Source organism: Mytilus californianus, unplaced genomic scaffold (assembly GCF_021869535.1).
Source record: "Mytilus californianus isolate M0D057914Y unplaced genomic scaffold, xbMytCali1.0.p SCAF_2, whole genome shotgun sequence".
Classification (NCBI taxonomy): domain Eukaryota; kingdom Metazoa; phylum Mollusca; class Bivalvia; order Mytilida; family Mytilidae; genus Mytilus; species Mytilus californianus.
Genome location: NW_026262668.1, coordinates 83,422,805 through 83,437,641, shown reverse-complemented (window position 1 = coordinate 83,437,641; position 14,837 = coordinate 83,422,805). Strand labels below are relative to the sequence as shown.

The window sequence follows — 14,837 nt, the reverse complement described above, 5'->3', positions numbered from 1 at the left end:
TTGGTCTTTAGTAATAATTGTACTGTTTGGATTTTATACTAATAAAATATCTTATCTTATATTATCCATCAAATTTGGAAGCTGGTGTTAGATGGTCTACGATCAGTAAGTGAGCAACCATTTAACTTCTAACTTCAAAGAGGGGTTGGGGCTTGGTTATTGTTTTTTGCCTGACTCAGATTTTTTTTTTAGTTTTTCGACGCTATCAATCAAATTTTTTTTTTTCTTCAAAATTTAACACTATAACGTATGGGGAAAATATGGATTCAGAATATTACTTTTTGTCATCTGCTTGAGCACAATATTTATTTTCATCAAATTGGGGATCAGAATATTCTTTTTGGAAAAAACCATAACTCCCCTTGAAGTTAAATGGTCGTTCCCTAGCTTCAGGACTTTCAACACCAACAACACTGGAACGTCTTATACGATGAAAAGCAAGACTATAGAGATTGTATCTCCTATAATATGTGTATGTGGTAATCAGTATGTTGTCAGTTCGGAACAGACATTTTACATGATATGTATGGCTATATAGTAATGACTCACTGTTAGCCAGATTTCTCTCTCAGTCGCCATTTGAGGTCCGAATGACTACCGGTACCAATGACCCCAACATGGTGTTGTCCAGGGAAGATGTAATCTCCCTCGTGAGATATTGGATAAGGAAGTTAGAAACATTGGGACGAAATGATATCAATCAGAAGACTGAGATATTTACAGTGTGTAGTACATATGTTGGATTTATAAATACATATGACTGGGTAAAGTCAAACTAGATTTTAGATGCATACATGCCGGATATTTTAATGATTTTGTTTTTGTTTTTTTTGCGTGAATATTCCTTGAGTTTTGGTATTGCTGTTTCATGCTATTGCACACATTTTTAATTTATTGTATTATGTTGATTTTTTTTTCTTAAATGGTATAAGTTTCCCCCACCATTTTCTGATACTAAATGTGACTCTCAAGATTTCAGAGCGATAGTTTTTCTCTTTTCTTCAAATGGCATTTAGTTTTTACAATTTTCACGACTTGTGTTGCTGAGGATTAGTGTTGTTTAGGATTAGTGTAGTTGAGGATTAGTGTTGGGTGAGATATTTGGTCGTCCTTGATAAATTAAATTACAGCTTGTTTAACTCTTACGTTTTATGAGCTTCTTCCGTTTTTGAAAGCTGTGACCTTTAATCAGCAAAATGCCTGTGATACTATGCACACAATTGTATAATTACTAAACTTGTACAATTAACAAAATTATTCGAATAAAAACATTGAAGGTGAAAATTCAAAAAAGTTCAGTAATGGAATAATATATGTTAGTCGGATTCTTCACAGGGGATATGGGCTCATATCCCCTGTCAGTGTTTTATATCTCCTGATCCGTCAGGCGAAGAGGATATAGGGCAGTGACAAGGAATAACCCCTGTGAAGCCCGAAGATCAATTCTATTATACTTGAGTGTCCTGATTTTAACATATTAATGTACCATTCATATCTCCCGTTTTTGTTCACAGGGGAAATGGGCTCATATCCACTGTCAAGGTAACCAATCAAATTGCAGGATTAGCCGCGATGGATTAATCCAGTATAATATTGGAATTTATGCAAACTTGCTTTACTTTGTTTTGAGACATTATGCTTATTTCATAGAATAAACTTCTTTTATGGTCTCTAAACTAATTTTTTAAAGTTGTATCGCGCGAGCTTCTCACCAAACAACAGTGTTAAATAATCGATTCATTTTGTATATTTTGTTTTGTGTCTGAAAAGTTTAAACGATGAGCAGGAAGGCTAGTGGTGATGTTAGTGCTTCGGTATTCTTAATTGCACAACGAATTAAACATATTCCTTCAGCTGTTCGGGAAGACGACGCACGATAGTATGGAAGCCGGTTAGTTTCAGGGTGTAGTTAAATTTTTAATTGTTATCACGACTCAGCTAATCCGTAATCAGACAAATTTTGTACAAGCGTATCTACTATTTAATTTCGGTTTGTTCCAATTGACACTAAGGACGCTTAACTGTTGTAACGGCATGCATGATGTCACCAATCTATACTCTGATTGGACGAAATTAAGGAATTGAACAAAAACCAACAAAAAAGATACAAGCTACAATAAAAGGAAAACATTGCAGACATAAAATCAAACTTAAAAATGAAATTGTCCAGATAAATAAAATAAAATCAGGTAAAGAAGGTGTCATTATCACCACTGTCAAATTATTTGGATTTTGTATGCTTAGCCTTTAATACATGAGCAGGTAAATATCACTGACATGTTCATTAGATCTACAATTGAGGCTAATGCTGGTCAAATAGGCTATTAATAGTTCGAGTGCTATAAATATATCTTATCGACTTTGTGTACATGCAAATGCAGTCTTAAACTTCCAAGGCGTAATAATAATCTCAAAGAGTACAAAATATTATACTTGAAATAAAGAATGTCAAAATACATATATCGAAAATTTGATTACTTGTCAAAAGCTGCATTATGTTGATCATCTCCCTTTGGCACCCGTCCGTCTCCGATATGTACACACAGAAATAGGTTGTATCTCTAATTGTATAAGTTGTACGCGACCTACAGTTTTAATTGACATTCTTTATGGTTTTAAACTGTTTCAAGTTTGTTATGCATTACAAATTGTAACCTAAAAATATTATATGGTTATTAGATATAGGAAGATGTGGTATGAGTGCCAATGAGACAACTATATGGTTATGTCTATTTCAAAGCTAGGTATACTTCTTTAGCTCTGAAACAAAATACTTATATATACCTTTAGTTAAGTTCCAGTATATATATTAATTCATTAAAGAAAAACACACATACTCAACTTTCAGAATTGTCAGGTTTTAGCCGTCAAATTGTGTGCATCTTTTAAACTATGATAAAAAAAAACTGATAAAAGATTCATGGTATTTTTTTAAACTCTATCCTCACATCTGAATGCGTCAGATATCTTTTTTTAAAGATAGTACTTGTTTATGTTTTGGTGCTCTTTGGACATTATATGATCACCATAACGACAACTGATTAAATATTACGTGTAATAATCAATATCTTTATACAAAGCTGCAGTTAATTTTTATTCGTTTTGAGAACTTATTGCCTGTCTGGACTTACCGCTAAATTGTTAGGCGAATCAGAGTAGTCGACAGTTTCACAGCCAAATCGAATGCCACCAAAAACATATGCTCGAAAAAAAAACTGGAAAGTAAAAGAAAGAAATAACATATATAATCGAATAGTGGAAGCAATTAATCTATGTCAATACCTACGAGGAAAATGAGAGTGTACGAGTGGTAAGTGTAAAATAAGAGTAGAGAGCGGCATGTATCAATCAACTCTCACCCGACAGTAAACCCATGCTAATGTGGAATGACCGTTTGGTTGTGTATGATGTATAGATAAGCAGTTATGCCAACTTTGGCTGCTCATTCAGTTTTGTGACTTTGATAAACAATCAACACAGAATCATGGTGCACGTGAAAAAAAATGTGATAACTAGCTATATTTGTTAGGTTTTTGTTTATATTGTTCATGCGTTTCTATTATCTAATTAAACTTTGTCATAACAGTTGTTAAATGATCAGGATCTATTTATATTATCTTCTTTCAACGTTAAACTTTGTTTACCTTTTCTTTCATTACGAGTTTTTCCTTCGCAGTTGGGCCATGCGGTTGCCGAGTTTATAACGAGAGATGGCATGGTTATAAATGTCACTGCATGCGGAAAAACTAACGACGAATTGGAGTACCGGAAGATAATTAATTCATTAGCACTAAAATTGTACAGTATTAAAGATATGGATGCAATAGAGGATTTTCTTTTAAAAGAAAATCTATATACTTGTGTTTTATAGTAAAACTTAGACATTCAAGAACATAAAACATATTCAACTTTTTGGTTAAATTTAAAGTATCATATGATTTAAAATTGGTGGCAAATATAATGTAAAGCTTTTATATTATGGGTTGTACAACAAATATATTTTCATAATTTCCGTTACACAACTTCAGATTTGTTTTATGCTTTTTCTATGCTCTCGTTTCTTTGTGTAATTCATTGTACTCACTTGTGTAAAGCAATAACCGGAAAGGAAAACCAAGGCTATATTGTATGATATTAATACATTTTTTAGTTCTAACGGTTTTCTTTTCTCCATTATTGTTGGACCAATTTTCACAAATATAAGATACATCAACATAATCATCAAACATGGCCATGGTGATGACATCATAAACCAGCCACTGACACGAGGATCTGAATAAAAAAATGGCATCATAATGGTTCCGGACGTATCCATAAGTACGGAAGCGTATAGGTATCTTTTTTGTTGTTGTTGCTATTGACTTGTTGCGTTATATCATACTTATCGATATATTTTATGTCGACTTGTGTGGCGATACCGCAATAAATTATGAAAAATATTGCGAAATATTGTGTTATATCAAAACAATTCGATATAAAAAATATTGACTTAAAGTCGATGTCGATATATCAATTTCGATAAAAAATTATAATCAAATTTAATTATATCGATTAAAAATGACAATCAATTTATCAATTATATTTATCTCAATATTTCGAGAACAATACCGCTATACGTTTCTTATATTACGATATATTGATATACTGGAAAATGGTTTGTAGCCTTGTTTCGACATATATCGACTTTTAATTTATAGAATGATTGACACCGCCGCGCTTTTTGAAGGCGGGGGTTTTACTCAGCTTCCGTTTGCACCTTGTGCCGACAAACGTATTGCCGTAGAAATTTTTTTATTAACTCTGAGGTAAGGGTGGAGTAGACTCAAACTAGCATTATAAGACTCAAATGTTTTAAACTATATATAACGCTTTTTATTTTTAACAATCGAACGCGTCTAGGGCATAAGTACTATGAGCTGTTTTAGAGGCAATATCTACTTTTACCTCTGGTACCATGGCCAACGTGGAAAATCTCTTTGTTTGGCCTGTCGGCAATAGTTAAATTGGACTATGTGACATATCAGGTCCCCCCGTTCATCATATGCTGACACATTTGTACGAGTCTAGGGCATAAGTGCTGTGTGTCATTTTAAAGGCAATATATATCTTCTACCTCCGGTACCTATGCCAACGTGGAAAATCTCTTTGTTAAGTTCGACAGCCGGCAATAGTTAAGATGGACTATGTGACATGCCAAGTACCCGAACCCTATGCTGACAAACTCATGCGGATAAGGGCATAAGTGCTATAGACCATCTAAGAGGCAATATCTCCTTCTACCTCAGGTAGTATTGGATTTTAGGGAATAAAGTATTGTATGATACAATGACCAACATGGAAAATCTGTTAGTTTAGCCAGCCGGCTAATGTGAAGTTGCACTATGCTACATACCAAATACCCACCCCCCTTTTTTTGCCCATTTCTCACAAACTCGTACGGGTTTAGGCATTACCACTATGGGCAATTTTAGTTGCAATGTCTCGCTCTTCCTCTGGTATATTGGCCAATGTGGAGAATCTCTTAGTTAGGCCAGTTGCCAATAGTTATTTGGACTATATGACATACCAAGTACCCATCACCCTATGCTGGAAAACTCGTACGGGCCTATGGCATAAGAATGGAAATTTCTACCTCTACGTCTGGTATCATGGACAACGTGGAGAATGTCTTAGTTTAGCCAGCCGGCTCATTTTTCAAGACTTTGAAACTTGAATTTCAATGAAAGAGGATACGAGTTTTGTGTAATCAACTCCTACTACATTTTTTAATCCAGATCCCATACACTTTACAAAAATATTGAACATATGTTTAAGTTGTGCACCTCCTATGATGGAATTCGTTGATTTATTTTTTCAACCTATTCTTGGAACTTAGTCATTTTTCAGCAATATTTATGAAAGTGGTATAACTTTGGTGTAATCAACTCCTCCTAAAGTTTTCCACCTAAAACCTAGAAACTTCACTGGAAGATTGTACATATGTTGGAATTATGCACCTTATATTATGGAATGATATGAGGATTTTTTCCCTATTTTTCCAAACTTGGGAACTTATATAGAAATAAGAAGATGTGGTATGCTTGACAATGAGACAACTCTCCATCCAAGTCACAAAGTGTAAAAAGTAAACAATTGTAGGTCAAAGTACGGCCTTCAATACGGAGCCTTGGCTCACACCAAACAACAAGCTATAAAAGGCCCCAAAATGACTAGTGTAAAACAATTCAAACAGGAAAACCAACGGTCTAATCTATTAAAAACTAGAGGCTCTGAAGAGCCTGTGTCGCTCACCTTGGTCTATGTGCATATTAAACAAAGGACACAGATGGATTCATGACAAAATTGTGTTTTGGTGATGGTGATGTGTTTGTAGATCTTACTTTACTGAACATTCTTGCTCCTTACTATTATCTCTATCTATAATGAACTTGGCCCAGTATTTACAGTGGAAAATATTTTGTAAAAATTTACAAAAATTTACAAAATTTATGAAAATTGTAAAAAATTTACTATAAAGGGTAATAACTCCTTAAGGGGTCAATTGACAATTTTGTTCATGTTGACTTATTTGTAGATCTTACTTTGCTGTACATTATTGCTGTTAACAGTTTATCTCTATCTATAATAATATTCAAGATAATAACCAAAAGTTGCAAAATTTTCTTAAAATTACCAATTCAGGGGCAGCAACCCAACAACGTGTTGTCTGATTGGTCTGAAAATTTCAGGGCAGATAGATCTTGACCTAATGAACAATTTTATCTACGTCAGATTTGCTCTAAATGCTTTGGTTTCAGAGATATGAGCCAAAAACTGCATTTTACCCTATGTACTATTTTTTAGCCATGTCGGCCATCTTAGTTCGCGGGCGGGGTCATCGGACACATTTTTTAAACTAGATACCCTAATGATGATTGTGGACAAGTTTGGTTAAATTTGTCTTAGAAGTTTCAGAGGAGAAGATTTTTGTAAAAGATTACAAAAATTTACGAAAAATGGTTAAAAATTGACTATAAAGGGCAATAACTCCTTAAGGGGTCAACTGACCATTTTGGTCAAGTTGACTTATTTGTAGATCTTACTTTGCTGAACATTATTGCTGTTTACAGTTTATCTCTATCTATAATAATATTCAAGATAATAACAAAAAACGGCAAAATATCCTTAAAATTACCAATTCAGGGGCAGCAACCCAACAACGTGTTGTCTGATTGGTCTGTAAATTTCAGGGCAGATAGATCTTGGCCTGATAAAAAATTTTACTCCAATCAGATTTGCTCTAAAGGCTTTGGTTTTAGAGATATAAGCCAAAATCTACATTTTACCCCTATGTTCTATTTTTAGCCATGGCGGCCATCTTGGTTGGTTGGCCGGGTCACCGGACACATTTTTTAAACTAGATACCCCAATGATGATTGTGGCAAAGTAGTTTCAGAGGAGAAGATTTTTGTAAAAGTTAACGACAACGGACGACGACGACGGACGACGACGACGTCGACGGACGACGGACGCCAAGTGATGAGAAAAGCTCACTTGGCCCTTTGGGCCAGGTGAGCTAAAAACGAGAAACGAGAAACACATATTAACCACACCAACAAACGACAACCACTGAACAACAGGTTCCTGACCTAGGACTTAGTCAATTTTCAGCAATATTTATGAATAGCATTGTCATGTGGATTTTTATACGAATTAAATATAAGGGTGGAAGGGAATCTGGGTAGCTAAAGTCTACTTGAGAAAAAATCCAGGATGTTGTTCGGCCTAATTTTTTTTTTGAATAGGTCCAAAGTTGGGGTCTGACACCCTACCCCACCCTTACCTCAAAGTTAATAAAAAATTCCCTACGGCAATACTTTTGTCCGCACTAGATTTAAACGGAAGCTGGGTAAAACACCCGCGTTCATTCTATATATATGTCGAAACAACGCAACAAACCATTTTCTAGTATATCGATATATCGTAATATAAGAAACGTATAGCGGTATTGTTCTCGAAATATTGAGATAAATATAATTGATAAATTAATTGTCATTTTTAATCGATATAATTAAATTCGATTATAATTTGTATCGACATAAATATATCGACATCGACTTCAAGTCAATGTTTTGTATATCGAATTGTTTTGATATAACACAATATTTCGATATATTTTTCATAATTTATTGCGGTATTGCCACACAAGTCGACATAAAATATATCGATAGGTATGATATTACGCAACAAGTCAACAGCAACAACAGCAAAAAAAAACATACCTATACGCTTCCGTACTTCCGTAATTAATAAACTTTGAAACACTGCAAAATATGTACAAAAAGAAATCGACAAGATTAATCAATTTTTAAGATACCAATAAATATTTTTGTGAGAGAAAAGTATTGACTAAAGTATACACTAAAAATTTGACGAAAAGTCGTGACATTTCACGTGTTTACTACCTAAACTTTCGCGTCATGTTCCAGGATCCTCTGAACATAAGTACGGAAGCCTGGAGCTCCCTCGCTTTATTGCTTATACATAAATACATGTACTATGATAGCTATCGTGAAAATTCGTATTATAAAACAATAAGATAATTCATTTTTCGCGGTAAACTGAAATAATATTTTAATTTTCTTGCCTTAAGTATCTCGACATAAATCACGGCTATCATTCGGTATATCGAGAAAATGATCGTGAAAAAATAAGTAACGGCGATCAAGCATTGCGGTTGAATCGTGAAAGATCTGGTATCGGATCGTCAAAGCAATTAGATACAATTCAACTGCAAAATCTGCGAAAATATCCATTGTATTGTCAACAGGCGGAAAAAATCAGAAAAAAATCGATGTCTGTAAAAATGGTTCAACTAACTTGATAAAACTATGCATTAAGTTAAAGAAAAAAAAATGCAGTAATTTTGAAGAAACTCAAAAGGTGACACACAATCTTATGTGAATCATAAAGAAAAAACAATGGTCGAATTCCAATAAAGCATGATGTATTTTGTGGGCAGTCATTCGGGCAAAATTGAACAAAATCTAAAAAAACAGACGTTCAAACCTAAAACAGACTTCAAAAACAAGAACAGACATAAAAAATGAACAAACAGACGTGAAAAAATCAAAACTGAGGTAAAAAAACGAAAATAGACGTTAAGCTGGGTCATCTCATTTAAACATATTAGACGATTAACCAACCTCTTGTTACTGAGATTTTTAACTTGTAAGGTCGCGCTTAATTCATGTAACAAGGTCGAAAGTATCCTAAGATATGTCATAAGATATATCTTAGGACAAATTTCATGACCATCTTATGACTATCATAGTATGAAAAAGCAAAACTGTCCTAGGATAGTCATACTTAAGATGCTCTTATGGCTGTCATAAGTGAACATTTTTTTTTAATTCAAAATAATGATTAAAAATGATAAAAATAACTATTGAAATAATAATTATGAAAATAATAATTATTACCATTCTTATTATTAACGAATATTTTATTTTTTGCATAATAATGACATTGAAATTATATATGAAAAGGATTTAAAATCGGAGTTGATAATTTGTTTAATATAAAAATAAGGAGATGGCATGTACCAATGAGACAACTATCCACAAGTTCAAATGAAGTGGAAGTAAGCAATTGTAGGCAACCGTACGGCCTTCAATAATGAGAAAAGCCCATACCGTAGTCGGCTATAAAGGGCCCCAACATGAAAAATATGAAACAATTCAAAAGAGAAAACTAACGGTCAAATTTATAAGAAAACAAGATCAAATTTAGTTTGTATACTATATATATAATAAAATTCTAGAACTTCGCGTTCATGTATTATTCATGTATTATTATACATGAAGTGTTTTTGTAAATGTGATTTTGAATTTTGAATTGATTCATCGACGACCAGTAGTCGCATGACGAAATGCCCGTGAAAATACGCTAATAAACTACTTTATAAGGAAAGAAATAATAGGTACATGATTTAACTTTGCTGTAAGAGTACAGTCGGTAACTGAAAGTGGATAAAGTTTGATAAGAGCAATTAAAATAGTTGCCTCTGTAATTGCAAAATAGTCATATTTGATAATTTTTTTGTTCATTTCATCTGTCTTATTGACAAAGTGAAACGGAAAGTATTAAGACAATGTTTTCATTTAATTCTCACATTACATGCTGATCAACAGAGATTTTTAATATACATCTAGTATGTATCAGCTTATAATTTATTCCTGATAAAATACAAAAAATTACCACGTTAGAAATGATGTGTCATGTGTTTGATTAAGATCCAATTGATATCCGTGCTCATTCAACTATCTATACAAGCAAAGAGGATTTTAAAATGCATCGTTTAAAAACATGCATTAAATCTAAAATTGGGTACATAATCATCCATGTACTTTAAAAGATAACCTAAGCGTTTTAAGAATATTCAAACGAAATTCTTGTGAGTCTATACTTTGAAATGTTCGATTTAATTTCAAATGTATATACATGTAAATGTATACAGCAATTATAGTCAAATCTAGACAAAAACAAACAAAAAGCATATTAAACGTAAAAGCCACTGGTCTGGCAAGTGTTTCAAACTGGTCCGAGTTGTCTTTAAATTGGTCCGAGTTGTCTTTAAATTGGTCCGAGTTGTCTTTAAACTGGTCTGAGTTGTCTTTAATGGTGGCCCGAGTTGTCTTCAAGATTGGTCCAATATGTATTAAGATTTGTCCAAGTTGTCATGTTCTTGTATTTTGTCTGTTTTCGTTTTTGACCTCTGTTTTTAATTATTGATGTCTGTATTTTTTTATTTTATGTCTGTTTTCGTATTAGACCTCTATTGTCTGTCTTTCTTAATTGTATGTCTGTATTCGTTTTTTAACCTCTATTTTCAAATTTTAACGTCTGTTTTTTAATTTTATGTATGTTTTCGTTTTTATATCGTTCAAATTAGCGGTGGTCCGAGGTCCGTGACCTTCCACTATTGCATTTTCATTTTGGTTACTAGCTACGCCCGACGGACCTTCGATTTGAAAGAAAATAAAATTTGACTTTGCCGACCTTTTTAACCATCAGTATCGTCATTTCAAAGCCATATAATTTACTATTGACATGCCGTTATACCCCTCGAGAGCGTACTTCAAACCATTTTAACTGTCGGCAAAATAAGTTTGTTAACCCATTAGAAGTGATGAAAGTTGCCTTAAGTAAATTTGTAATCCATTCATTGCATTAAAAACGTCATATTCCCTTACAAATAGCATTTCAAACATCATTTATTTTTGTAAATTTTCTCGTCCGCCATTGAAATATTTGTACAAACTACTGATCGGAGTCGGGAAACGGACTAGCTATGAATGAAATCCGGATTCTATGGATAATGACTACGGACCCATGAATGAAGAATATTGATCCCAAAGGGAAAAATTAAGCATTCATCACGTTCTTGTCTTTTTTTTATGTAAAACAAGTTCTTTCTTTATTAGTGCTAGATATTTAGTTGGTAGTTTCTAACAAGAGAGGAACTAATATAATTGTGCAACATATGATGAACTTAAACAGCTATGAATTTGAACTGTTACTTTAATTGTATACTCGGTTATGAATTGAACAATATAAAAAAAGATACATATAGCCCTTTATATTATAGTAAAAATCAAACATTGTAGCGCCTTGAGTGAGCCTGACTTCTCTTTCAAATCTCACCACTTCTCCCTATCAGTTTAAAAAAAGAGAAGTCACTTCTCCCTATGATTCTGAAGTAGTGTAAGCCCTGAGATAGTGGTATAATTACCAATAATTGAGACAACACACCCACCCACAGTGACACCCTCCCCAATACCAAAAAAAAAAGATTATTTGAATTCATAATATACTTGTAAGACAATTACATCATTTATTATTATACATGTTATACCTCAGTGACACTGACAGTTTAGTTCTTCATTTATATGGTTGCCTGGCAATATATTTGTAAACTTAACAAAATATTGCATGCAGTTCAAATATAATTAAACAAGCTAACCTAAGACCAAAAACACATTAATTTTGTATCTTAAATTACTGAGTTATGAAATATTTCAAATAAAGTAGGACCTGGGATTTATGTTGTGGACCTTTCAGTTTGGAGTGTCAAAGGTCCTGGACCTTCCAATACCAAATGTTAATTTGAACCCCTAATAAAAATCTGTTTTTATTTTAACGTCTGTTTTTGGAATTTATCATGTCTGGTTTCGTTCTTGACGTTTGTTTTCGTTTTTGACCTCTGTTTTTAATTTCATGTCTGCTTTCGTTTTTGATGTCTGTTTTTTATTTTAACGTCTGTTTTTTTTAATTTTATACCTGGTTCCGTTTTTGACCTCTGTTTTTGTTTTTTTAACTTCTGTTTGTAAAATTTTTATGTCTGTTTTCGTTTTTGCTGTTGATCATATTTGATTTTCGTTTATTGTTTTTATATGAATCAGGCCATTAGTTTTCTTGTTTGAATTGTTTAACATTTGTCATTTCGGGGCTTTTTTTTAGCTTACTATGCGGTTTGGATTTTGCTCATTGTTGAAGGCCGTGCGATTAGCTATAGTTGTTAACTTCTACGTCATTTGGTCTCTGGTGGAGAGTTGTCTCATTGGCAATCATACCATATCTTCTTATCTTTATAAAGTTATAGCCACTTAATTCTCCGGTCCCCTCCAATCATATATAATTTTCAACGCTTTTGTCAACAAAAATTTGTCACGAACTGTAAAATTGTGTAGGTTCCATAAGAACACAAGTTTCTTAAAAATTTTTTAGAAGGAAAATGCATTTATCTAAACTAGGGACAGTTGGTTGGTACAAAACGATTGTCGTGAATTTATGCGATGTCAAGGTACTCCATAAATAAGTAAACAGAAAAGACCAAACATAGTATTTATCATAGAAGTCAAAAGAAGTCTTTTGCATCGTAGATTTAAAATAATTGAGGTCTGGAGCTGGCATGTCAGTAACTGCTAGTAGTCCTTTGTTAATTTATGTATCATTGTCATTTTGCTTAGTTTCTTTTGTTACCTATTCTGACATCGGTCTCTGACTTTTTTTAAACTGAGTTTTACTGTACGTATTGCTGTGTGTTTGTTTATTCTACATTGGCTAGAGGTATAGGGTAAGAGTTGAGATCTCACAAAACATGTCTTATCCCGCTGCATTTTAGCGCCTGTCCCAAGTCAGGAGCCTCTGGCCTTTGTTAGTCTTGTATGTTTTTTTAATTTTAGTTCATTTATATGTTTTGGAGTTTAGTGTGACGTCCATTTTCATTGAACTAGTACACATTTTTGTGTAGGAGCCAGCTGAAGCCCGCCTACAGGTGCGCGATTTTCTCGCTGTGTTGAAGGTGGCCTTCGGCTGTTTTCTGCTCTTAAGACGGTTTGTTGTCTCTTTGAAATATTCCCCATTTCCATTCTCAATTTTAGTAAATAATTTAATTTTGGCTGTAACACGTCTTTTGATTGGCTGAAAGATTTTTGTCTATCAGCTCATATACATAATATTGTCATGTGACCGTGAAGTCATCAACTTTTTCATGATTTACGCCTTAAAAATGGAATTTAGAATTAAATTATAAGGAATGACTGTAATATTTTTTTTGTCTATTCGAAATAACCTCAAAAATGTGGTGCACACCTTTAAATAACATGCTACGCGGTGTGTGCACCATATTTTTTAGGTTATTTTGAATAGACAGAAAAAATATTACAGACATTCCTTAATTAACTTCGAGTTGCAGTTCAAGGATTTCGAAAAGGATGGGGTACCATGTCAAGTTTAGGAGTGGCATTTGAAAAAAAGTTTATGCATTTGTCATATATGTAGCTGCGGCCCAGCACCCCAAAACTAAAAAAAGAAAAGAAAAGAAATAAAAATCCGCCTCTGCATGACTTCATAAGTCGAAGCCCGGTAAAAATAATATATAAATTGAAAGTAAATCAATCATTTACAAATTTATAACTGTTTTCATATGGTTCCTTCAATTTCCTCGAGATTCAATTGAATAATGTTTGTCATTTCGAAGTATTTGTGAGGAAGAGATTAACACTTTACTTCTTTTCTCTGCTGGCACTGAACTATATATCCTATATATGTTCTGAAGAACTCCTACGTTATACGGTTAGAAGTGAATGAATCTGCATGTACAATTGATAAACAAAAATCAAAATTCTCTGCTCTATAGATTTCATAAAAGGAATTTAAAATATGACATAACAAATGCACCGTAGCAAATACATTTATGAGAAAAAATAGTTATAAACTGTTACGCTTCGCATGCTATCTGGTGTAGATACATACATGGATTATATAATTATTTTCAAAAATGGTTTGCTTGTTTCTTTTAACGTTCTTTTTTTTATAAGTTGATTTAATCTAATTATGACTTACCGCCCAAGCTCATGGCATACTTGTATTCATTTTGTATTGCATTCAATGCATCCATTTTGGCAATTTCTAGCTGAAATCAAATATTTGATTTTGTGATCGACCATATAATATTCAAGTGTCCACACATATGACTCCATGATTTCTCAAGCGTACATTGATATGCAAGATCAATGAAACATGGAAATTCTTCAGATCTTGTGAAGGGTGACACCATAAAGGGTACGCATCACAAACAGTCACTAATACTAAAGCTGTTGCAGAACTCACGTATCGAGGACGCATCCGTATATGACGGAACGTATATGAAGTATTTGTGAATATGCTAAAATGAGTATTACATGCATTTGTAATATACACGAATTTGTCATTCCCTTGTCCTTACATAAAGTAGAGAAGTTCTGTAAAAATATTCGAAAAGTGTAGTTTTAAAGTAGTATTTCGTTGTAATT

The 14,837-nt window shown here is 33.1% G+C and overlaps 1 protein-coding gene and 1 long non-coding RNA gene across 2 annotated transcripts in view; both read right to left on the bottom strand.

The window, feature by feature from the left end:
* Positions 1-14,684, bottom strand: part of LOC127728327 (elongation of very long chain fatty acids protein AAEL008004-like) — a 33,380-nt gene extending 18,696 nt beyond the window's left edge. The window contains exons 1-3 of the mRNA XM_052235674.1: positions 14,389-14,684; positions 4,085-4,272; positions 3,132-3,215 (exon numbers count right to left, since the gene is read on the bottom strand). Of these exons, the coding sequence (XP_052091634.1) occupies positions 3,132-3,215; positions 4,085-4,272; positions 14,389-14,443 (327 nt within the window). The 5' untranslated portion in view covers positions 14,444-14,684. The remainder of the gene's footprint in view (positions 1-3,131; positions 3,216-4,084; positions 4,273-14,388) is intronic.
* Positions 1-14,837, bottom strand: part of LOC127728368 (uncharacterized) — a 242,517-nt gene that overhangs the window by 91,355 nt on the left and 136,325 nt on the right. The gene's annotated exons all lie outside the window — the stretch shown is intronic.